Here is a 25,862-nt window from a genome sequence, read left to right on the forward strand (position 1 = left end):
AACAAAAGATACAGTCTATGTACAATAAAAACAAAACTTAAGTGCTACAAGAAGCTAGAAAGAGCAGCAGAGTGGTGATGATGTGTGGGTTTGTCACAATGAATCATCACATTATACTTAATCATTCTTATTACTGCGCATTGATTGATTAGTTACCAAGTATTGTGCCCTTAAAGAGTCTGTGAATTGCAGTCTTGTTGGATTTTGGCTTCAGTTAGAGTGATAAGTTCATATAAAGCTTTTAAAGAGGGTGTCATTTGTAGTCATGCATTGAAGATGACACTGTAATCCTGAAGTGGGATTTACTGTAAAAATAGGGAGGAACTGGCCAGGAAGAGCTTTCTCTTTATTATGTGGTGGAATGAGGGCGAACCGAGCCGGGCGGGACCACTGGGACTGTGGGCAGCCAACACTTCAGACACTCCAAGAACCACTGGCAGCACATGAAAGAATGAAAGATAGAGCATGTCGTGCAGAGTTACTGACCGCCACTGTCACACTGTAAAAATCCTGTTGGCTCTTATTATGTTGAATGTAGAAGTTTTGCACTTTGGTTTTCAGCCATAAAATTTGCCCTTTTACATTGACTGATTGTGGGGAGGGGTTTTTGAGAAAAGTCACCATATAAAACCCAAAAGAAAGAAAGGATCCAGGATACTAACCAAAGCTAGACAATACAACATTTAAACACATTTTTTCCTAAGTTGCACTATCTCAACCCATTTCTGCAACCCATTTCAACCAGCACAACTCCCACACTACTGACTAAGCTACATTTGAACTTACACATAGTGGTTAGCCTGATGCAACAGTCTGCAGAGGAAGATCATTAGCCAAGTTCCCATTGAAATGTGGAGCAAAGTTAAACCAAATTTCCAGAAAATCGAGCAAAAGAAAATGCGATTTAATGTGTGTTTCCATCCACTGATGCAGTGGTAGGCAAATAGCAGTCTGTGGGCAAAAATATTTGGCCTCAACAAATTTTTTTTTGTTCATAGATACGGTTGAAACAGAACTTTCAATCAACCGTAAATGAAGTAGGTTGCTGTTTGTCATATGTAGATAACCAGTAAAGTACATCTCTTGTCTCCAAGTGCAACACAGAACATATTCTTCACATATGAGTCAATAATGAGCATTAAAAGAGGCTGTTAGTCTTCACTGACTAATGGGAAAAATAGGGGGGGTTCAAGGGGCCTGACTGGTTCGGGACAACTTGGTGTCTGAGGGTCTAATCCCTGTTTAACCCTCCATCAAATAGAAAGTTACTCCTCAGACCGCAATGAATGGACCCCTCCTGTGGGGGCGGGGGCTGCTCTAGAGCTGCAACAGACCAGCAACCTCCCACACGTCTGGGAGCAACCTAAAGCAGGAGAGAGCAATGTGAGCAAGGACGGGAGGTGGAGAAAAAAGGGGATTACATTAGCTTTCTTCTTCTTCTTCTTCTTCTTCTTCTCTTTTGTCCCTTCTCTTCTCTTTCTCCTCTATATCCTTACACACAGCTGATGTCTTCAACTCTTCACATTTTCACATTTTAGCCATTCATGTAAATTAAAAAAGGCATAAAAATGAATTAGTGCGCACTTGTCTGTTAAATAAACATTCAAGTTCACTTGAAAATCAAACAGCCAGCACTGAAATGACTTCTCTGTTGATGGTGGTGCTCTATCCATTCATGGTGGCTAACGCATGTTATTAAAACAACTGAGATTCTGTGATTCTTTACAACATTATTCCTACATTTCATTTGTGCAATAAAAACCTCCCTGTTTCAGTCAAAACAATCTAAGAGATCATGGAGCGGACACACCTCTGTGGGCAGGAAGGAGCTGAGCTGGTGCGTGAGACTGTGAAGCATTTTGCTAGATACAGTTTGGCTCACCTTTATGCCCAGCTCGGACTCTGAAATTAACTTCCTTCCAGTGGGCGGTGTCCTCTCCTATGAAGGTTTAGTCCAGGGCGAAGGAGCGGAGACACCCACAGATCCCTGCTGCTGCACAGCTGTTGTTTATGTACAGACCTCGGAGCAGATCCACACCCCGACGAACTTCTTACAACACTGCTCATACATGTCTGACATTTTATGATACAACTAGTCAGTGCTAAGTTGTTGAAGCAGGTTATAAAATTACAGTGTCAACACAGTTTTTTAGCTGCATGACTCAGAGGATGGCAGTTCACCATTTTGGTCCAGACTGAAATATCTCAACAACTATTGGATAGATTGCTGTGAAATTCTGTACAGACATTCATGGTCCCAATAGGATGAATCCTAATCACTTTGGTGAACCCTTAACTTTTCCTCTAATGCTACCATGAGGATGGCATTTTTGGTTTTAATGGGGACATATCATGCTTTTTGTAATTTTCTTCTGTCTACTTGCATATTTTGGATCTGATTTGGGCTCGAACATGTACAGACGTATTTAAGAAGTTTATATTTCTAGTAAAGAACAAGAAAAAGAAGTGAAATCCAAATACTATAGTTTGTTTACGTAGCCCCCAGAGCCAGAGGAAACTCCCTAAAGCTGGCCAATCAGAACAAAGTGGGTTCATCGGGAGGCGGGCCTTAAAGAGACAAAAGCTAAAATGACCTGTTTCAGACAGAGGCTGAACTGAGTGTTTAACTGTAAATCATGCAAAGATATTCCAGTAGAGCCCCAGAATAAAAATATAGACCTGGAAATGATTTGTCTAAACAACTATTGGATGGATTATGAAATCTGGTAAACACATTCATGTCACCCTCACGATGAGTTATGGCAACTTTGGTGACACCTTAACTTTTCTACTAGCGCCACCATATAACCACATCATTGAGGTCAAAATGTCAAGTTGTCCATTACTTTGGTTTATGACTACATCCTTGCAAAAACTAATTCCATCAGCCTAAAGAGGTGTTCAGAAAAAACACTCCGTTTGCGTCATTCGCATGATTTTCAGTCAACCAACTGTGCTTTAGCTGTATGCTAGCTAGCGACGGATGGACCCTATGTCCCTGCGAGAAACTCCGGTTCTTTCTGTTGTTTCCCTCCAGTCTCCCTCCTTTTTCTTTTGGTCTCTGTGCTATTTTTTCGCTCATGTTGAAACATTTTCAACTCGTTCCTTCCCCGGCAAATTGCTTAATTGTGTCTTTCCGTTAGCTTTGCGTGTAATCACACCACCTTCTGTCTGAACACACGGTAGGATAAGTTGTACTTTGTGTTTAGCAAATTAGCTAATAATATTTGTTAATTTGCTAATATTAGCATGCTTACACACTAAACCAAGATGGTGAACATGGTAAACAGTAAACCTGTTGTCATGGTGAGCATGTTAGCTTGCTGGTGTTACCGTTTAGCTCTAAATGCAGCCTCACAGAGCCTCTAACAATTTAACTACAGAAAGGAAAAACTGAGAAACCAACCAACAAAAGAAAACTTCTTGTGGATTCTGAAGTAAGATGAAACTTTTCATATGAAAAAGCAACAATCTGATGAAAACAGTTGCTTAAAGTCTCCTGAGTTTAGTTTTCATCTGCCATCTCCATCTCCTGACGACCAAAAAGTTTATCTTTGCTCTCAAAATACAGTGCATGAACTTTTTCTTGGAAGAGATCCTTATCAGCGCAGTATTTGTTCCTCCTCCAGCAGCAGCAGCAGCAGCAGCAGCAGGGCACCACAGAATAACTTTTAACAATCAAGACGACCTGAACCACGTCAAGTAAAACAAGTCTCTGAAAACATTTGGCTTCTCCGTTGCTCCAGGTTGTTCCAAAAAAAAAAAAAAAAAAATGACCGGATGTCACTTTAATCCAGTCAGCTGGTCAGAAAGCTGTCAGGTCGGGTCTGTTTCAACCTGTTCATGCTCCGTCTGCACAGCTGTTTTATGAGACTGAACTGACTCGACCTGGATCCCTGTAATGCTGAGCTCATTATGTTTAATTGTGTTGGATTTGAACAATGTGCAATCGGTTGTGTTGAATTCAGGAATTTGAGACTTCAGTTTGTTGTTCGAGGTACTTTAGTATATTAACATTCAGGGGAACTTTTACTATTTAACCCACAACAAAGTACTGTATGTTAGTGAACTTACAGTACTTTTATTTCCAACATAACATTGAAACAAAATCATCTTTCCACCTTTGCTTTTTTCCTAATTTCATCTCTTCTGCTCCCCTCTGTTCTTTCTTTCCTCATTTATTTTCTTCTTTTCCCTCCTTCCATGTTTCCTGATTTCATTTTTCTTTCTTTCCCTCTTGTCACTTTTTCCTTATTCCTTTCACTCTTTGCTTCCCTTCCTCATTGATTATTTTCTTTCCTTCATTCTTTCTTTCTTTCCTTCGTCTTTCTTGATCACTTCATTTGTTTCCTTCCTTTCTTATGACACCCTTCTTTGCTTGTTTACTTTCTTCTTCCCTTCCAATTCGTCCTGATTTCTTTCTCAGCCCCTCTCCTTCTTTCCTCATTTCTTTCACTCTTTACTTCCCTTCTTCATTGATTATTTTCTTTCCTTCGTCTTTCTTGATCACTTCATTTGTTTCCTTCCTTTCTTAAGACCCCTTCTTTTCTTTTTAATTTCCTCTTCCCTTCCCATTCGTCCTTATTTCTTTCTTAGCCTCTCTCCTTCTTTCCTTATTCCTTGATTTCTTTCTATCCTTCTTCGCTCTCTTCTTTCATTTTGAGCCTTTCTCTTATTTATCTATTTCTTCCCATCTTTCCAAATGATTTTCTTTCCTTCACATCCTTCCAGATTTCTTTCTTAACCTCATTCCTCCATTCTGGCCTTTTTCCCCTTCTTCTTTTCCTTCCCTTATTCCTTTGTTTATTTCTTTCCTTGTTTGCTCCCTTCTTTCCTCATTTATTACTTCTTTCCGAATTACCTTGTTTCTTTCTTTCAGGCCATTTTCCCCTCAATTTCTTTCATTCCCACCTCTGCTTCCTCCCTCCCTCCCTTCTCCTCGCCTAATTTATTTCTTTGTTGCCTTCCCATCTTTCCTGAATTCTCACTTTTGTTGCTTCTTTCCTGTTTTCCATTTTTCTTTCCTTCTGCACTTCTTTCATTTGTCCTTCCTTCCCTCCATTCCCTCTTAAACTAATCTAAAAGCTCGAAACTCCCCAAAACTGGAGAAAATTTTCACCCAACAATATAAATTTTTGATACTGTAAAGACTATTTTAACTTCTAATATTTGTCTACTTGTATAAGTAAAATGTATCCTCACAACAGAGTAATTCTCTGTCGTGTTGTTATTCTACTGGAAGGATTTGAGTTCCTCGTTGTTTATTGATAAACTAACCCGGCAGCATGGCACTGAGTGGAATGACAACCGCGTGAGGCACAAAAAGTGACGCACACAGTCCCTGCATGAGGTGCCAGCAGTTTGTAAAGACGCTGGCAGAGAGCACCTGTCAAACTTCATATCAAGTCACCCCTTTTTTCCAGCTTCAGTCCGGCTTCCACCAACCTGACAAACACGCAGGAAACGCCTCACGAGTCATGCGTCCCGTAAATGTACTAATGATTACAATACTAATAGATGTTTGCGTGTGTGGTGGTGATCTCCCAAAAGTGACAAAGTGTGTTGTAGGTTCTCCTCTGACGCAAGGAAACCATTTAGTTGTAGTGTCTGGTGTCACAGGGATGCATAGCAATGCAAATGCTGCCTATAAATATACTTCCATGTCCAGGCTATTTTAAACCTAACAGGGTCAAACAGGAGAGTTCAACTTCCTTTTACCGCTGGGAATTTATGTCCTGAAATGTTTAATTGTCTGTAGAGTCCAGTGGAAAATTCAGGAAGTGATTATTTTGACGACAAAAAAAAATGGTGAAAAAAAAAATGTTTGCAGTAAGTTGACTGATAAAGGATCAGTTCACCCAAATTACAAAAAAACATAAAAACAAAAGCTGATTTTCTTGCTTACCTCTGGTGGAATCTAGCCATGCAGGTAGTTTTGGTTCATTCTTGATCTTGGAAATAGCTGACAGGTCTTTCTGGAGTTTTCAATCACATCTTGTGGCCTTGCTGAAAGAAAAACGACGCAATAGTTCGTAATATCAAAAACGACCTATAGTTACATTTGAGTGACAGACGCCATCTAGCGGAGAGACCCAGAGAAGTGGCGTAGTTCAGATAGCGGGTTGGGTGGCAGGTTAGATCCCAACTTGCAAAAAGTGGACTTAGTGGACGTTGCTGCAGGAGACCACCGTTCGCTTCCTGCTTCCCACCACAAGTGTCACATTTCCAACCAGTGGTGTTTACTGTTGATATGACGACGAAGGTTGCCTAACTTTAAGGAAGTAGTGATCATTTTAACCCAAACCGTGATCTTTCCCTAAACTTAACCAAGTGTTTTTTGTGCCTAAACCTAAGCAGACCTTAACCACAGCGTTATCACATCATAAAACATCATTAGTATTTTAACAGTGACGTGTAACAGTTTTGGAAACCACAAATAATGTTGTCCTGCAGATTACTGCTGGTAGAGGCGTCTGATTAGAAAACGCTCCTATGGCTCGTTCTGGAGCGCTCGGTCAACGATTATTTGGTTGTTTAATTTGTAGGACTAGGATGGTTTAGTTGTTATCATGTGACCAAAGTGTGAAATTTCAAAATTCTGATGGTTATACGATACCTTTTATCACATTAGGGCCAAAACCAATCATTATTTTCATTATTGTTTAAAGTTTTTATTATTTTCTTGATTTATTGCTTGGTCTATAAAACACCCCAGAACCTTAAGATATTCATATCACATAAAACAAAAACAGCAAATCTCCACAACTGAGGAACTGGAACTGTACAATTTTTGCTTGGCAATGTCCTTAAACGGTTAATTAATTATCAAAATAGTTCATTATTTTTTCATCAATGGATTAATCATTTCAGTTATGTATCAGTTGATAAAAAGCTCATACTTAGGTGACATGATAACAACTAAACTATCTCCATGATAATAGCACAAAATATGTCTGACAGGTCCAGCAAGACTGAAATAATTTTTAGTGAAAAAGTTTTGGTTCCATTTACAGAGATTTTTAAATTTCTGCCTCCATCTAAATACAATTGAGATAAATGGAAATCCATTAATGGTGTTCACAGTGTTGCAAACTGAAAAAAACTACTACCTAACTATTCTAGATAATAGACAAAGACTATTATACTTTTCAGACTCTTTCTTCAGTAGAAATTAGTTCCATTAAAACTGATTGGGCCACATGATAATGACCAAATTCAAACTAAATTCTATTCACTTCCATTTTATGTTAGTTGAAGGCAGATATTTTAAAAACTCTGCAAATAAAACCAAAACTATTTGCATGATACTGGTAGAATTATGTGCTTTTTTTGTCATTTGGTTGAACTGACCCTTTAGGCTAGTCGTAAAATGTGACAACACTAATGAAAGCTGTTCATTTGCACTTGAAACTGCACTTTCATGGCATCAAAATTCAAAGCACAACCTTCAGCAGACCTGTCTTCTCGTTTCTTAAATAATAAACACGAGGCAGAGTCTGTATATTTGTGCGCGAGGACCCAGGCACACCCAGAATGTACTCTACGTCATGAGAGAAAGAAACATTTCCTCCAATTCAGCACTGAAAGCAAAGAGCTGAATGTTAATATAATGAGGTATCACATCTTCAACCCATAAACTATCTCTAAGAAATACAAACACTGACGTCAACTCATCAAGAGTCAGATTTCTTAAAAACAGTAAAGTCCGACTGAGACATTAACTAACTACATTATATGAATATCTGGTGTATTTGTCCATTGAGAAATAACATGGGATTGCAATACACATATACGATTTTTTTAGGTAAATTATAAAAAGTGTTTCCATTACATAGTTTGTGCAGCAGAGTAACTGTAAAATCTTGGTCACAATTCTTTGATAACCAAATTTAAAGGATAAAAAATGTTGGTTTATGTTAAAAATGAATATTAGAAATGAGAAAAACAGTGAATGTTGAACAACTTCTTTGTCTAGCCATGGCCAAAGTTAGAGAAAAAAACTCCCACAAACACCTTTAAAACTCACTAATCGACATTTTTAATATTACTAATGATATATTGTAAAGTGTTTTTGTCGAGGAGATAGGCTACGTGGCGGAACAGTTTCTTAGTGAACAAGTCTTATCATCACAGTGGAATTTCCAGATTTGGTATCATTGTGTTTGCACAGAGACCAAAACCAAAACCTGCACTTTTAAATGTGTTTTTACACTTTGGAGAGAGCCAGGCCAACAGTTTCCCCTTCTTCCGGTGTTTGTGCTAAGCTAAGCTAACCACTTCGCTAACCACGCTAACACTACGCTAACAGATATCAATCTTTTCATCTAATTCTCAGAAAACAAATAAGTGCACTTCACTTGGGCTGCAACTAATGATTGATTATCTTCTCGATTAATCATTTTGTCTATAAAATGTAAAAAAATGGTGAAAAATACCTGTTATAATTTTGCACAGCCCAAGCTGATATCTTCAAATGTCTCATTTTGTACGACGAACAGTCAAAAACCCAAAGATATTCATTTTACTATCATTAATGACAAAGAAAAGCAACAAATCCTCAAATTTGAGGAGCTGGAACCACTAAATACTTGGCATTTTTTCTTTAAAAAAAATGACTAAAACAATAATTTGGTTATTAAAATAGTTGCCTGTTACTTTTCACTTGATCAACTCATCAATGAATCGACTAATCGTTGCAGATGCATATTTCACAAACTGTTCTTTTCAGTCTTAAATATTGTTATCAGCCTCATAAATCTACTATTGATCAGACTAAACGCTCCCAATCGTTCTTCCCAAATGTGACAATAATTTCATGTTTGATTAATAATAATGAGTTTATTAAACCTCATGACGTCCTGGTAACAGTCAATACATGCAAATGATTACATAAAAACAAAAAATATATATATTTTTTTTTACAGTATGAGAGTACACTGTGGACAACAAAAATTTGGATGTTTCAAATTTGCCAAAACTGACAAAACTACTTAAATTTAATGTAATTTGTTAATAAATGTTGTTTAATACTGAATAGGATGATTATGATTCAAAGTGCTTAAAGAGTATACATATTTAAGGTTAAATATTCCCTCTCTATGTATAACATCACGTGCCAGCTGAGGAAAATACATTTTAAACAAAGATCTCATATCAAGTACCATACTTCCATAACACAACAGGCAATTCATAATAATTCCCTGTGAAATGAACAATGAGACTTTATAAACAGATGTGAAAGATGAAGTGAAGCAAATGAGGCATGAATCATTGTCCTGGATTTTCCAGTTTCCCTCTCCTTTTCCTGGGTTTTTTAAACCACAATCCCTCCCATTACAATCAAAGCCGCCACATCCAACAGCAGATTAATGGGAGACTTCCTCTACATTGCTTCGCACAGTGGTAATTCATCTTAATTGTGATACATTCCTTCTGGCTGCGTTCCCGGCTCGCCAGATGCACGGCGTCTGTTTGACAAATAAATCCCTTAAAATGTCTTCAAAGCTTTAAGTTCCGCGCCTTGAGAGTCTGCGGTCGAAGCTTTTACAGGTCAGAAATCCAACACGATCTGTCCGCAGCTGGTTCTCCATCTCCAAACCAGCTCAAGATCAGGAACCGGAAGTCAGGATTGTGTCATTCAAAACTGACAGTTCAAGTAAAAATACTCCTGTGGTTTGTGACCAGGACGGTTTGGCTCTCCCGTCGCCTCTCCTTCTTCCTCTCCAGTCTCACCTTCCAGCAAACAACGCTGGACGCTAAGAGCACCAGTCCGGCCGAGAGGAGCACCAAACCGAAGTAGGAGATGGTGGATCCGTGTGAGTTGAAGCTGTAAGCCACGGCGGTGACCACGATGCCCGCGATGAGGACCACCACGCCGAACGGGACGGTGCAGCGATAGCAGGACAGCTCCGCCCCGCCGGTGGCTGCGGTTAGCTGGACCTCATTGACCAAGGGGATGTTTACTGACGTCACGCCAGATGCAGGACGCTCGCTGTTGTTGGCCTTCTCAGGGGTCGCTGGCGTTCTCATGGTGTCTTTATTAGCTTCTTCTGGCATGGCAGGATCCAATAGGCTCCTTTTAACCAACCACAGATGGTTCCTCTGTGTTGCCTTGTTACCTTTCTCCTCGTTAGGGTCTCCCAGTCTAAGTGGAGAGAGAAAGCGTTTATTAAAGAGAGCGGAGAGCGTGCAAAAAGTCAAACATGTTGCTCAACACTGGACACAGCATTGCAGAAGGAAAAAAAAAAAAAAAAAGATCTCGCAGATGCTTTTTGTTAGAATTCAACACCACATTTCACAATTCAACACAGCTTTCTGACCGCCACATGGTGCTTTAATAAACCCAAGTAACCTCTTTGCACAATCCAAGCCGCCTCTTGACCCAGTCAGAGGAGTTGTCTGAATGACGCAGGACCACTCAGCCCAGCACGAGCTGAGACATTCCCTAGAGAGCGCAGGATATGACATTACAAACCGCTCCGTGAAATGCGAGGAGCTTCGAAATTCACCAGCAATTTCACAAGCACTCATTCTTCCTCCCGTCGCGTCTGCTGCTGCGTGGAAAGCCGTGATTCAGACGTTGAGTGATAATACATGAGCAGCAGCGCAGTGTCACCACCGTCTTCGCATCATTTTCAGGATTTTAGAGCAGCTTTTTGTTTCTGTTTTGTTTTTGTTTTCATTAGACGAAAAGTGTTTCTCTCTCGTAGAATTGTGAAAGGTAGTTTAAAAGGGTCAAAGGTCAAGACCCACCAAGAGCCTCCATTAAGGACATATCCTCTGTTTTCAGTGGGGGATTTGGAAGTTAAACCAGTTTAAAACAGTATCTATGGCGGCTAATTCCAGTATTATTACCCTCAATATATTTAAGCTTGACTTCTTTTAAGCCTACAAATTGAAAAAAGAAAGATTTGCTATTTTCCCATCTGTGTTTTTTGGCTTTGAAGCAGCATTTAGTGTCTGTGCTGAGATCTAAAATCTATAAACAACACAATAAGATAATTGAGCAGTTGGATAAATAATGTTTGAACAATTCTGAGACTTTTCCTTTTGATGTCTGGTCAGAATTATCTGAGGAGATGGGATGCATTGAGGGGACTTGGAGTCATGAGTAAGAAAGTATTTCCACTCTGCAGCCCTGCGAGACATTCTTTGCTCTTTTGTTGTGACATAGTGGCGTCATTTACCTCTTCAGGACCCTAAAAAAACTGTCTGAGAAGGAACATCCGTGTTTACTTGAACTGCTCACAGCTCATAGACGATGAAGGGTTGTCAGTCCCGGAGGTATAATTGATTAGTTGCCAGCTATTAAAGAGATAAGCGACTATTTTGATAATCTGTTAATCTTTTTAAGTCATTTGTTAAGAAGAAAATGTCCAAACTCTCTGATTTCAGCTTCTCAAATATGAATATTTTCTGGTTTCTTTGGTCTTCTGTGACAGAAAACTGAATATCTTTGGGTTGTGGACATTTGAAGACGTCATATTGGGTTTTGGAAAACTGTGGTCAAGATTTGTCACCATTTTCTGGACCACACAATTAATCAATTAATTGAGAAAATAATTGACAGATAACAGATACTGAGCTCTAGTCACAAGCCTTAAACCTTGGGAACAATCGCTCTGTAAAGATTCCCTACGGCTGCCATCTGAGAGGAGCTTTTTGTCTTTAAATGGCGGAAACAGAAGCTTTAAAATTAAGTAAAACTCTCATGTTGATTGATTTTTCTGATTAAACTTAACTCCGTCTGCTTGTAGAAACAGAGCAGTGAACACAATGAAAGGTGTGTTTCTATTTACTGTAATTCACTGTATTATTGCGTGACTTTAAGTTAGTTTGTGTCCAAAAACCTTTTAAAGAAAAAGGAGGAAAAAAGCTCCAAGATGTGAAACACAAACGGTTTGATAAACAGCAACAAAAGAGAGCTGAACTGTTCGGTTCAACAGTCCAACTTACAATCAGGAATAACATTTTTAGTGTTTCCTGACTGATGTATTAGGTTACATGTAGGGCTGTGACTAATGATTATTTTTGTTATCAATTAATCTGCTGATTGTTTTCTTGATTGATTGTTTAGTCAACTATATGTCAAAAAGTAGTAAAAAACGCCTGTCCCAGTTTTCCCAGTTCCAAGTAATTAATCCAAATGTCTTGTTTTGGCTGAAAAACAGTCAATTACTCAATTTACAATTACATAAAAGTGAAAAAGGAAAATCTTCAAACTGGATTCGACAGATTTTTGCTTGAAAAATGACTTAAACGATAAATCGATTATCAAAATAGTTGCCAGTTCAGTTTAAATTTGAGTGGTTAATCCATTAATCAACTAATGGTCGCGGCTCTAGTTGCATGTATGTGAAGAGTTTTGTTTACAGTGTAATTGAAGCTTGAGCTAACGTTGTGGAAGTTAATTAATCTACACCACCCACATACACACTACAAATATAACTGACTTTATATTTGGAGTCTTCTGTTACACCGTATGTGGTGACCGATCAGATTCTGTGACCTGCAGTGTTGGAAGAAGTACTCGGATGTTATACTTAAAAGTATCAATACCTCAATGTAAAAATACTGAACTACAAGTAAAAATCCTGCAATTAAATCCCAAGTAAAAGTGTAGAATTATTACCAGCTGAATTTACTTAATGTACTATAGTAAAAGTACAAATTTTGCAGAAAATCAGGCACAAAATTTGCACTTTTACTTTAATACTTTAGTACAGTATTTTTACTTGTAATGAAGTATTTTATGAAGTATTCAGGTTGTGCCCAATTTTCTGCAACATTTGTACTTTTTATACTACTTATATACTTTTACTTAAGTAGGCTTTAAATGCAGGATTTGAACTTGTAATTAAGTGTTTTTACATTGTGGTACTGATACTTTAAAGTACTTTTTCCTACACTGCAGGTCACAGAATCTGATGGGTCACCAAATACTGTTTAACACCAGTGTTTTAACTAAACTAATTACCGTCACTCCTGAACTTCAGCTTGTTGTATGTGTATTGCTCAGCAGAAAAAGAAGAAAGTTAGTTACCTCACAGCCGTTTTCCATGTCGCACCGTTTCCAAAGTTCTCCTCTGCTGCAGTGAAACTCGTCTGTGAGTGAACCCGCTCATTAAATATTCAGTCAGATTGATCTAATTAAGACTGAGAGCTAGGGGTTTTTTTTCTTTATGTGTGTGTGTGTGTGTGTATGTGTGTGTGTGTGTGTCTATGTTCAGCCCCGACAGCAGCGTCTCTCTCCAGGCTGCAGTCTGACTCCCATTCATGAGGAACGGCCCCCCCTGTCAGTAAGTCCGCAGGTCAGGAGCTGCTGGTCAGACTGCCATCCCCATAGAGAGCAACTATTTCAAGTATCGATGACTGGACTGTGAAGCTCACATCAGCTACCAAATATTCCTGTTCCGGTTCTGCCTTTCACAATAAATCGCCTTTCGCGATGACTTTCAGCTTCATCACTGGTGCTCAAATTTCTCTCGACAATTTTAAAGGATGAGTCTGGCGATTTTTTTCTATATTTTTCTTATTATCAGCAAATCTCGTGTTTGGAGTCAAACCAACAATGAACTCATCCTACTAACAAGTACTGAGTGTTTATCCAAAGCTTGATATAACTTATTCCCCTGTGTTGTAAACCTCGGTTGTTGTCCAAAAACCATTAAAAACATATTTATGAGTCATTCTGCTGCACTGGGCAACATGTTCCTTCATTATGATTATGATATTTGGTCAGTTTGAAACAGCTCCAAAGACTAATACAATGGAAACCGCCTACAGTGATCACATCTGTCGGGGTCAAATTGATCAATATAAGCGGATGATTATTATAACTCTTCTTTATTTCTCATGCCGATTACCATCTTATTTCCATTCGTATATTTGGGGACATCTTTTTTTGTGTTCTATAACCAGTATGGCTTCCATTTGTATGCCTCACATAAAAACTACAATTCCCAAAGAGGTGGAGCTTCTACCACCAGGATGTGCACAGGTGTGTTGCATGTTGTCGATGATTAGAATGGGATTAGTTGTTTCTACCTGCCTGTTCATTATTGAATCATTTCTCCTCTGTTGAAGGTCTGATAGACTGAAAGCTCAAAATAGAGTGAAATACTGCGTAGATCTAAGTGTGCAGAAATCTATTTTTATCAATTATGAACATAAAGTAATGAAACAGACAGTAAACGAATACAGTGCAGCTGTTTCAAACGCTTGTTGTTTCGCTGCTGCATCTCATTGGCTCGTTTTTGGCGGTTTGTCAAGAGCTTCGAGGAGATGACGTTTTTTGTTTCTCGTCATTGTGAACGCAGCACCAACCTCCGGTAATCAGCCGGAAGTAGACGGGTTACTGCGAGGCAATAATGGTGCCGCAGCCGCTAAGTACATATCATATGTGTATCATGGGATTAAAGTAAAAAAAATTATATAATTACCATAGTTTAAAAAGTTTTTTCCATATGTTGTCATGCATGAAAAGACTCAAAATGAACACTGTAAGTGGACTAATTGATTACTATAAGCAAATTATTTAAAGTGTGTTGTACAGGTGGTGTTTTTCCTGGCTGGCATCTTTGCCTGCTGCACCTCCTCCGGTGCACACGGGGTCAGCTGCAGGGTCATCAGCTGGAGCTACCATTCACTGATATTTCACCCAGTACATCTTCCAGTGGGGGGTCAGTGGCCAGTTGGGGACGTCTCCCTGCCATCCCCTGCAGCTGCCACTATTGGGGTGTTGAGCTGCAAAAACTGTCCCTTGAATAGGAATAATTCTGTCCTGAGCTTTTTTGATCCATAAAACTGTAACTGTGATCACAGTAAGCAGTTTCCACTGAAACAGCGATCATGTGTTCAGTCTCCAGAGAGTTGTTCCTTGTGCTTTGTGCCACATTGTAAATTTCTCAGTACAAAGTCCAAAGAGGTTGTGATATGTAGCATAACAAGCTAGTGAAGCTGTAAACAGAACCGCATTCCTGCACATGCTCAGTAGCGTCTGACCTACACAGGACTACTCTCCAGAGACTGAAAATGTTATTAGTGTTAACTAATGTTTGTTTAGGAACTAACTAATTAATCATTACTCTTTGTAATGAAGGAACATATCACATCATATGGGGTTAGGGGACCCCAGTGTAAACAGTTGTTGTGGGTCCATGTTGGTCTCATTTCACTTTCACATAACAGTCACAACTGCAATCTCAATGCACAACTGGTAACATCTATTTTAACACAGTACGAGTCTGACTTGAATGCTGTCAGCTTAACATAAAGGCTGCAGCAGCACAAAGTAAAACATGCAGGGAAAGAGAGAAAAGTTCATCTTGTTGCACCTTCTAACATAAAAAAACCCCTCTTACATCCTCAGTAACGATCAGACCTCATGCCCTTCCTGTATTTTCAACTGTCATTCATGCCAATTGTTAAATAAGTGAATATCCAGTGAAACGCAGCAGGATTCTCTCTCTAATAACATTAAACTGAAGTGAAACCGTATGAATCATTAGTTAAGGCTTCAACAAAGCAGCAAAATAAGTTTTATTGTCGGTGATGCAGCCTGTGAACGAACAAAATCAGTCTTGTTACTTGCTATTATAACATTTTTAACTCACCTTTCTCCCTGTTTTATGCAACAGGTGTCAAATATAACAGGAGCATTGCCTCTTTCTGTAAAGCTCCTGTCATGTCTGAATGAAGCCAGAAAGCCATCACTTTAACAGCTTCATGAAGCCGGTAATGTTATATATTCCATGTCTGAAAAGGACTCTAGCATCCAGTATGTTTTGTCATTATTTGGCAGACGCTTCAATCCAAAGCAAGCCTTCAAACTTGATTTTAAAAGTCATTTTGTATAATTTTGAAGCTAAAAAGCTCAGCCTTCAAAATCCCTCAACAGCAACCGCATCACAGTGTTTACACTTTAATTTACACTATTTATTCCCACCCTTATGCTGAGGGATTTCACCCTGTTGCATAACGCTGATTATCTCACACACACAAATGTGAACTGGGATTTTGGTTTGTCGTCCGCTTCCCATAGCATGCTCAGCTGCTAGCTGGAATTCGAACCACTCCCATGACGAACACAGAGTGACAGAGCATTCATTGTTTCGCTTTCTAACAAATCAGAAACATGCTAATCATTAGTCAAGGATTTTATGTCACAGGATTTGATTTATCTAATCCTGGTTGTAACATTAAAGACAGATGGATGTGACTCGTTTGTGTTCATACGCTTCCATCATGCAAACAGAACTGTACGGCTGCAGTCTGTTCTACTGAGCAAAGATGAGGAAAATAGTCATTAAAAATGTGGCTCTATATCATGTAGGACTAGATGGAATATATAATTTAAACCTTTAGATAAAATGTATCACACGTATAAGACTATTGCTTTAAACAGCAGCATCCAACAAGATGCTGCAGTCCTCCAGACATTCTTGCAGAGTTAAAAATGTTGATTTTTATTTGATTTAAATCAAATTTCCTTTAATTTAATGTCATTTTGTGTTCTTTTAGTCTTTCATTATTTGAGTCTGTATTTCTTACTGAGCGTTTTCTGGCTTCAGTGCATGTTCTTTTTCTCTCACTGTTTCTAATGCTCATATGTGCAAAGTAACTAAATACATATTAGGCTACAGTAAGTAGTATTCCACTTTTTATTTACATTTGTGAAACTTTAAAAAAATACACTGTCTTCCCTCATTTCCTGTCGTCTCTCTACTACTTTTTAGAATAAAATATATGTCTTATTCTGCTTCATTTGACAGCTGATGTTTTTGTATATTGAGATTTTACATTTAAAACATCTGACACAATGATAAAATATGATGCAAGGCTACAGTTTGAACTACATCTGCACCACCTGCAACTAATACTGGCACTAATACTAATACTATTACTATTACTAATACTATTACTAATACTATAGCTGGAAGAAGTACTCAGATCCTTTAAGTGAGGGATTAGGTAAAGGATCCTAGTTATTGTTATTAGTATGGCTTTGGATCAATTTGACATTTTGACCATCTTCACTTTCCTGCTTGCAAAGTTAGATATAATCAGTATTTCTTGAGATATAGTTGTACATATTATTTTTAAGCTCACTATCATTACTTATTTTCATACTTTGAAAGAGAAATTATCATCACATTGAATTTGTGATGTCTAATCAGACACGTCAGCTGTGAATCTTTTATTTTTCATTATTTTGTCGCAATTATAGGTATTTTTTTATTTAATTAAGTCAGTTTTTTGTAGGACTTTTTATTCTTAATTTGTGGGGAGGTCCACTGTATAAGACTGAGTCTTCTTGACCTCTGCTCTCACATTGGTTCTGTGATCTGTGCCTCAGAGGTGATATTTTATGAGACTGTCTTTTGCTGAAAACTAAAAATGTATCAGAGTAAAGAACAGAACGTTTTCATCCAGAGTTGAGTGGAGGAGGAAATTCTTTAAAAGGGCAAACTTGACGTGAAGTTTACCAGCAGTGATGGAGGAGACATTTAGACCCTTCACTTAAGTTACAGTCTTTCAATTTCATTCAGCAGATGCTTTTATCCAAAGTGTCATACATCTGAGAGTTGATACAACACAAGCAGGGATCTAGTCAGGACAGACAACATGAGTAAGCGCCATAAAGCTGAGTTTGAGTCCAAATAGGAAGTAGGTGCCAACAGGCGGTGCACAGAGGCAATGCATAGAAGCAGACTTTTTTTAAGTTAATGTATACCAGACTGTAATATTACTCCATTAAAAGTAAATTAATTGAAAATATTACTCTAGTAATGGTACATAAATATTATTGGCAAAATGCTAAAATACAGTATCAAAAATAAAAGTACTCAATGCAGAAATTGGCCCATGTTATATTATATATAATATTAATACTGCAGTAGCATTTCTGCCGTGGTGGGTTGAGGTGGAGTTTATTTTAATGACTTTATTCAGTGTTGAGTAGTTTAATACAGTGGGGTCAAAGGGGAATCGTTTATTTGAACTATAATTGCATCCATAAGTAGAACAATGACAGGATGTATGACTGTTTTGTTCACTTTCTGTCATAAAAACTGGGACAAAATCTTATCAGAAGGAGGTCTGTGGTCTAATTTGTGTCAGTTAAGGGGTCCTTGATGTGAAAAAAGTTTGAGAATCACTGGTTTAAACTGTAAAAATGTATCAGATTTATGAGATATATTTTATATGTAAAATCTTAATCTGCAAAGTAACTGGTGACTTTATTGCAAATATAAATATAATGGAGCTAAAAGGGCAATTTAGGACAAATATAAGAAGTTTTTTTTTTCCATCTCTGTACAGTGTGAATATATACAGGACTTTGCATACGGTGATCCTGAGGTGTTTTATTGAGAAAGCTGTGACCGGAAGCTGGCTGTGTGACCGCCGCTGTGAGACAGCTGTGTGAGAGGAGCCGTCATGTCGCTGCAGTTTACAGATGAGGAGTTTCAGAGCGCGTGGGGGGAGCTGGACGAGCCGCAGCTGGAGGGAGGATGGGAGCTTTTCACCGAGACGATGGGAGTGAAAATCTACCGGCTTTTCGACAAGGTACACAAATAATAAAAAACTGCCGCTGTTGTAACAGGAAGACGGCTGCTACTGACTGACTGAATGAGCAGCGGCTTCCTCTACAGAGCGCCTGTCATCGCTGTTATCACCGATTTCCATTCCTTCTCCTCCCATAATCGTTTTGACATTATTATCTTCAGTTTAAATCTTTTATTGACAGCATTCACAAACACATGAGCAGTGTTGTCCTAGCGGCCAACATGGGAAATATCCGGAAACTGAGCGAGAGCTGCTGTTGTTTCTTGACTCATAAACCGGCTGTACCAGTCAAACCAAACTCCATTTCGAAATCGTTTAATTAAAGGTTGCTTTGACTTTGTGTTCATATTCACAGCTTGTTGAACTTAACTGAATATATTTATGAATTCAGAAGAATCCACTCTTCAACTCGGCATACACCTCACAAGATACTACCTCAAGATACCTTTTTGAACTAAACTAGAACAAATCAAAATAAATCCAGTTTAAATAATATCAAATTTAAATATAATTAAAACTTTCCTGAAATAAAAATGCTGTTTGTGGGCAAGTTTTGAGCTTAATATTCCATTGGCTTCCATTAATTTTGACTGATGTTTAGTCATATAGAAGCATTAAAAAGGCAAACTATAAGGAAAATAAAGCACATAAAAGGAAGAATGAGTCCATTTCCATGTTGGGCATTTATCCTGTCCCATGCTTTTCTAAAAATAGGAACAAGTGTTAAAAAAAAGGAAGTTCTGCAAACTTGAAGACACTTGTAAGCACATTTGGGAAATCTATAATAAAAAATATTAAGAACTTGGTATTGTACTTTTTTCTGCATTATTGCCAACAATCTTGTGTCTTAAATAAACCTTTTGAGTTTCTTAATTTCAATGAAGTTGGCACACTTAAAATATGTTCAAGACAGTCACCCAAATACGTTTTCTCATATTTGTCTTTTTTTGGAATAAAGGGCTGGAGCTCTTCTTAAATCTCCAGAAAGTCCTAATAATACATGACTATATTCCCAAATGGATGATGTTTTCAGTGATGTCTAAAAATGGTTTTGGTTTGACATCTTAAGGTCATGTTAGTTTCTCTGCCACTGCCCAGGAGAAAACCAAGTAACATTAAATGGCTGTATTTGTGAATGGAGTTTGGTGGGACTTTCCTCTCTCTTCAAATAGGCATAAATTTGGTTAAAAAAAATCAATTACTGGAAGTTCAGTGTTTCAGCTTTTTACATTTAATTGTGCGAGAAGCATATTTATGCTTTTATCTGGCCCCTTTGAATCAAATCCAACACACTTCCTCATTCGCAGTGAGAGAGGGCGTAACGCAGACCGGCTCTAATCAGAGTTGTGTGGTTTGGGATTAGTTACATATGTGCTGTGGATGTGCTGTGTGGCCTGCATTTGGAAGAGAGAACTTAGCCTACATGTGCTGTTTTCAGGAAACTGGACTTTATGAGTATAAAGTCTTTGGTGTGCTCGCCACCTGCACTGCAGAGCTGTGTGCAGATGTCTACATGGACTTGGCCTATCGGAAACACTGGGATGGATATGTGAAAGGTAAAAAAAATAAACATTGTCCCTGCCATCCAAATCAACTGCCTAAGAATAAGTCCTCCTATTCACATTATTAATTTTTATGTCCCTTCTTTGATTTTCTCAACTTTAAATATGGCTCAACATACAAACATGGTTTCACACACTTAAATAACCCTTTTAATTCTCATATCCTATCCTTGTCTTCATGCACTTCTACAGTAACCAGCAGGTAACGTGTTGCAGCTCTAGTCTGTAGTCATATACTGTAGCTGCCTTGTATGCCAATACAAAAATCCGCACTGAACCCTATGCTAACACTTGAAATCTCAGGAACAATGTGTATGTGTTTTTTACGCAGCATTTTCCTCCAACGTAGTGGTGTCTATGGTGATAGCAGAATATTAAAGTAGTTTAGTAGTGTCTCCTTGTTAGAGAATATAGACCATAATGTGGACTACACCAGAATTTTAGTTTAGTTCTTTTCCCTCATCAAGGAGGTAAGATTTGTGTCCCGAAGTAAGTTAGTAAGTAAGTAAGTAAAGTAGTATGTAAGTTAGTAAGTAAGTAGTAAGTTAGAAAGTAAATAGTAAGTAAATAAGTACTAAGTAAGGTAAGTAGTCAGTTAGTAGATAAGTAGTAAGTAAGTAATAGGTAAGTAAAGTAGTAAGTTAGTAAGTACGAAGTAACTAGTAAGTAGTAAGCAGGTAAGTTAGGTAGTAAGTTAGTAAGTAAGTAAGTTAATAAGTAGTAAGCAGGTAAGTTAGGTAGAAGTTAGTAAGTAAGTAGTAAGTAAGTAAAGTAGTAAGTAAGTTAGTAAGTACTAAGCAGGTAGTAAGTTAATTAGTCGTTCAGCAGGACATCTCAAACACTTTCCTTTAAATATAATTGACAGTTGAGTAGATCTAGAAAGTATTTTATAGTGTCTTCTTGTTAGAGAACATAGACCATAATGTTGACTACACCAGAATTTTAGTTTAATCATTTTTCCTCATCAAATTGGTAAGGTTTATGTCCTGAAGTAAGTAAGTAAGTTAGTTAGTAAGTAAGTAGTGAGTAACTTGGTGGGTAAAGAAGGTAGTAAGTAGTCAAGTTAGTAAGTCAGCAGGTAAGTTAGTAAATAAGTTAGTTTTTCAGGAGGACATCTCAGACATTTTCCTTTAAATATAAAGGACAGTTGAGCAGATTTGGGATTAACTGATTACATTTTGGTGCTGATGCTAGTTTTTAATTTCTGACATTTGATTTTAGCCAAAGCCTTGACTCTAAAAGCAGTAATAATAATAGTATAATAATAATAATAAAAGTCCATTTGCTTAAAATTCTAAGGGCTTGTATACAGGGTCAGGAAATATATTGATTGATAGGAATGGTGTAGAGAAATGCCAGATGTTTTATTTTTTCTACTTGATCAGTGTGAACTACAGTTAAGACACTGCTTAATGTAAAGGATAAAAACAATATTGCTGTGATCTGGAAACAAATTATTCAAGAACAACCGGCTAAAAGGTGAAAAATAGCAGTTTATTTAGTTTTTTTTAAGGGTAACAGCTCATTTTTTAATGATAAAGTAAGCTTTGTAAAACTCAGTCGCACCCAGTGCTGGCAGTGAGTAAAGTACTGTGACACAAATAATAACACAGAACAGCTGATGAGATCTTTTGAAGTCTCACATGGTTTCTTCCTCCAATTGTACAGTTTGTCAAATTTATTTGATATGGATAATGAGAAACTGCAATGAAACCACTGCAGCCCACTGCTGTAAGAGACTAGCGTTGTTGATTAATGTCTTTATTTGCATATTTCCTGCTTTAATCAATGAGATATGGACAATATTTCCAGTGCATGCATGAGAATATCTCAGTATAAATATCCTCAGAGATCACAGACTAACCCACTTTTCATCGATCTACAGCTGGTGTTTAGCTTTTTTATTTAATGTTTATGTCATTTTTTTGCAGAGCTCTATGAGATGGAGTCTGATGGACAGAAGGCAATCTACTGGCAAGTGAAATACCCGTTCCCTCTGTCGAACAGAGACGTATCCTTCAAGTCCAAACTTGTATTTACAGTCAGTAGACAGGCGAATCTCTTGAGCAAACAAAAATTGATTCTAACTGTTTTTCCCTTTGAACATCAGCAATTTTCTACAAGAGATACTGTCTCTTGTAGATACTGTCACAGAGTGTCTTCCCTAACAGACCGCACCTCAGTATGTGTACGTGAGGGAGCGGAGAGATCTGGTTGTGGACAACAGGAAGATCTGGGTGATCCTGGCCAGAAGCTCCACAGGAACGGCATGTGAAGAGAAGAGCGGAGTGCTGCGGGTAAAGGATTACAAGCAGAGCGTCGCCTTGGAGAGCGACGGCGCCTCTGGAACTAAAGGTAACACGTGATGAGACAAATACCACTATATGTGAGTGCATATAAAGTAATGCTGAAACCATCAGCTGATACTTTGATTGATCGAAAGTTAATGGTCAACAATTTTTAGATTTGATTGATCATTTAAGTCATTCAAGCACAAATGCTGAACAGTCTCAGCTTCTCAAATATGTAAATTTAATGTATTTCAGTTGTGCTAAGTGAAACAAAAATTCACACAATCACAATATTAATTAGAATATTTTTCAGTTGTCAATATATATCATAATATGGCAAATATAGGCAAAATTACAAGGTAAACAAGTTGATTTCCAACTCAGTTATACATTACATCATAAAACAAAAACTTTTTTTTTTACAATTTTTTCTGAATTATAAAATTAAACAACAGAATTTTGTAAAACAATAACACGATGTTATCATTTCACAATATGACTACACTGGAACTCACAGGATGATATATTATATAATATAATATTAATATCATATTATTTATAATTACATTATATATTATATTATCATATTGAATTATCGCCCAGTTCAACATTTGCGTTTTGGTTCTTGGACAAATAAAGTAATTTGAAGATGTCATCTTGAGCTTTTGTTTACATTTTATAGCTCAAAGTATAAATCAATAATTTGTAAAACTGATTGCTCATCTAATTGAAATTGAAAAACATGAAGAATGAACTTGTGCTTTGTTTCAGTTTTCATGAATTACTTCGACAACCCTGGCGGCATGATTCCTACCTGGCTGGTGAACTGGGCAGCTAAGGTGAGTGCTGTACTTTTGTTTTACTCATCTTCATGTCAGCAGGTTGACGTCCTATTTTTTTTACTGCTATAGACACTCACACTGCAGGTGTAAATCATTTCCAGTTTGACCAAAAATCATCTAACCTCTTAAAACCTGATTATCCTGTTAAGTAGCTTAAGGGCCTCTGGTCTTCCTGGTGCAGCGCTGCCAACTGCTCCTGACTAGTTACTGTAGAGTGAGTCACATGCAGAAAATATCCTTTCAGGGAGCACTAATCCACAACTTAACATGACTGGTTTGATTCCTATGAATCCAGATTTCACTAAGACATTACAAGCACAGATTTGAGTCTATGAGAAATATTTTATTCCAGATTTATAACTTCTAACTTTTGCATGATTTTGTGTAGAAAGACTTGGGTTTAGTTTATGTGTTTATGTCAGCTCTCTTTGTCTGTAGATATTTCTTAGCAAAGTAGAGGATTTGTGTGACAGGAAAGAAAAACATAGACTGGGAGTATTAAAAAAACAACAACTCAGTGGCAGTAAAGGCATAAAATGGTGTTTTTTGCTGATGTAGTGTAAAATTTTTGTTGTTACTTAGCAGACACAAGTAACATAACTACTAACAAATCAGCCAAAGTAGAATTAAGGAAGTTAGAAATAAGAAAAAGGCAGTTGTAGTCAGAGGTCAAACTGATTTTACAGCATTTTTATGGTTTCAGATAAGCTCTGTGAATAACCTTGAAGTTAATCCCTTAGATAAGCGAAATTATTTGATACAAGGTTGAGGGTAGACGAAAATACTTTCCAAGTGGGCTGACACATTTTTTTTTCCAAAAAGAAGTTTATGTGTTCCAAGAAACAGAAGTTCAAGGAATATTTTGACATTCTGGGAAATGTTTCTTACTCACTTTAACCATAACCCACTTTCATATCTGTACGCTAAATATGAAACTATTGCCAGCAGCCAGTGAGTTACTTTTGCTTTAACGGCACTGTTTGTGTTCAGGGTTACAGGGTTGTTTTTCCATTGTTGGACAGCCTGATACAAGGTCAGTTTGTCAGGAAGAGATCACTCAAGACCAGCATAGACAAGAAGAACTAATGACAATATACAGATGACATGCACATTTGAAGAAGCCTGAGAGTGTCAGTGAAAGATTTGTTTTCAGTACTTTGAGGATAAAACATATTAAGAATAAAATTTATGACCAACAATTGGGAAAAGGGAATTCAAACCATTTCCCACCAGCATGTCATCGTCTTCAAAATGAACATATGTTCATTGTTGAAGTGCTCAAACAGACCATTGATAATGGGCTTTAAAGATGATGTTAAAAGGGTTCACTTGCAGGCCTCAGAGAGCCCTGTCCCTCTGCCTGCTTTATGGTTTTCCACCATTATTGTTAGCAGATGTGTTTTCAGGGTGATGTCAACAGTTCCTCTCTTCGGTGCCCCTCCTGGGTGGGTCCTCTTTGCACATCTGTCACATCATTGATAGAGATGATCCTTGTGTTTTTCTTTTTTTAACAGAGTGGAGTTCCAGGTTTCTTAACAGACATGCAGAAGGCCTGCAGCAATTACAGCAACTACTGCCAGAAGAAATGAATGCAACAGACAGGACACTAGCTCAGGCTAAAGGGCTCTGATAATCTGTATTTTTTTATTATTTTAGTTTTGGGATGTTTTATGATCAAATTGTTAGTGAATGTGGCATGATGTGGGCTGCTACTTCTTGTTGAAGCATGCTGTTGGCTCAGGCATGTGCATGACCGGCCGCCCTCATTAAAAGGCTGGTGTGAAATCAATTCTGTTCCATTGTGCTGTATGAACAAACACTGTATTGTCTTTTCTGTGCAATCACTGTAAACTCCAGGGTTTGGGGGGTGGGGGGAGCTTTTCTGGAATATTTTAAAAGGTAGATTTTATTAAAGACTCATTATTTTAGGCCTTACATGGTGAAACAATGATTAGTTTACATTACAGGTCCTATGACTATCCTCATGCCAGTTACTTCTTGTTTTAAAATTGTTTCCTGTAGATGTTAAATGTGGCCGATGCAGTGTAATAGATTTATGTTTGTTTCCACTGTATCCCTCACATTCATTGTCCATTTCAATTCACTTGAATTCTCTTGTTACAATGATGAGCAAATGACAAATCTGTACTTTCAGAGGAATGTTACCTCATAGATTTTTTTGTGTTTCCTTTCAAAGAGTCAATTACTTATGCAAATATTCATGTTTTAATCCTCTTTGCTGATTTATTATGAGTGCATATAGCCAAAAATACACTATCTGGGATACTATTGTATTGGACTCAGGCTATAATTTCTGTCAATCAGTTGATACAGATAATTATGGATTTGATTTGGTCATGAATAGCTTATTACTGTGTAATATTGCTGTGTCATTATAATTAATAAAACTCTAAGATTCAGTACTTTAAACTGTGTGTTTTAATTTTGTCCAGTAGCTTATTCCAGCCCAGTCAACACCATCCACTGTTACACACTGATGCATAATGATTAGAGATAAGTAAAAATGATTAGAGCTGCAACTAACAATTATTTTCATTATCAATCAATCGTTTGGTCTATAAAGTGTCCAAAAATGTTGA

The 25,862-nt window shown here is 37.6% G+C and overlaps 2 protein-coding genes across 2 annotated transcripts; one reads left to right on the forward strand and one right to left on the reverse strand.

The window, feature by feature from the left end:
• Positions 1–8,823: 8,823 nt before the first annotated feature.
• On the reverse strand, positions 8,824–13,125 carry tmem100a (transmembrane protein 100a). The gene is made up of 2 exons (XM_044332556.1): positions 13,043–13,125; positions 8,824–10,144 (listed from the first exon to the last, which is right to left on the reverse strand). The coding sequence occupies exon 2, from the start codon at positions 10,054–10,056 to the stop codon at positions 9,652–9,654; it is 405 nt and encodes a 134-aa protein (XP_044188491.1). The 5' UTR covers positions 10,057–10,144; positions 13,043–13,125; the 3' UTR covers positions 8,824–9,651.
• Positions 13,126–14,055: 930 nt separating this feature from the next.
• On the forward strand, positions 14,056–25,692 carry LOC122967711 (phosphatidylcholine transfer protein). The gene is made up of 7 exons (XM_044332492.1): positions 14,056–14,330; positions 18,322–18,567; positions 20,006–20,123; positions 22,061–22,140; positions 22,313–22,484; positions 23,192–23,259; positions 24,777–25,692. The coding sequence occupies exons 2-7, from the start codon at positions 18,439–18,441 to the stop codon at positions 24,849–24,851; spliced, it is 642 nt and encodes a 213-aa protein (XP_044188427.1). The 5' UTR covers positions 14,056–14,330; positions 18,322–18,438; the 3' UTR covers positions 24,852–25,692.
• Positions 25,693–25,862: the final 170 nt, after the last annotated feature.

Source organism: Thunnus albacares, chromosome 17 (genome assembly GCF_914725855.1).
Source record: "Thunnus albacares chromosome 17, fThuAlb1.1, whole genome shotgun sequence".
NCBI classification, from domain to species: Eukaryota; Metazoa; Chordata; class Actinopteri; order Scombriformes; family Scombridae; genus Thunnus; species Thunnus albacares.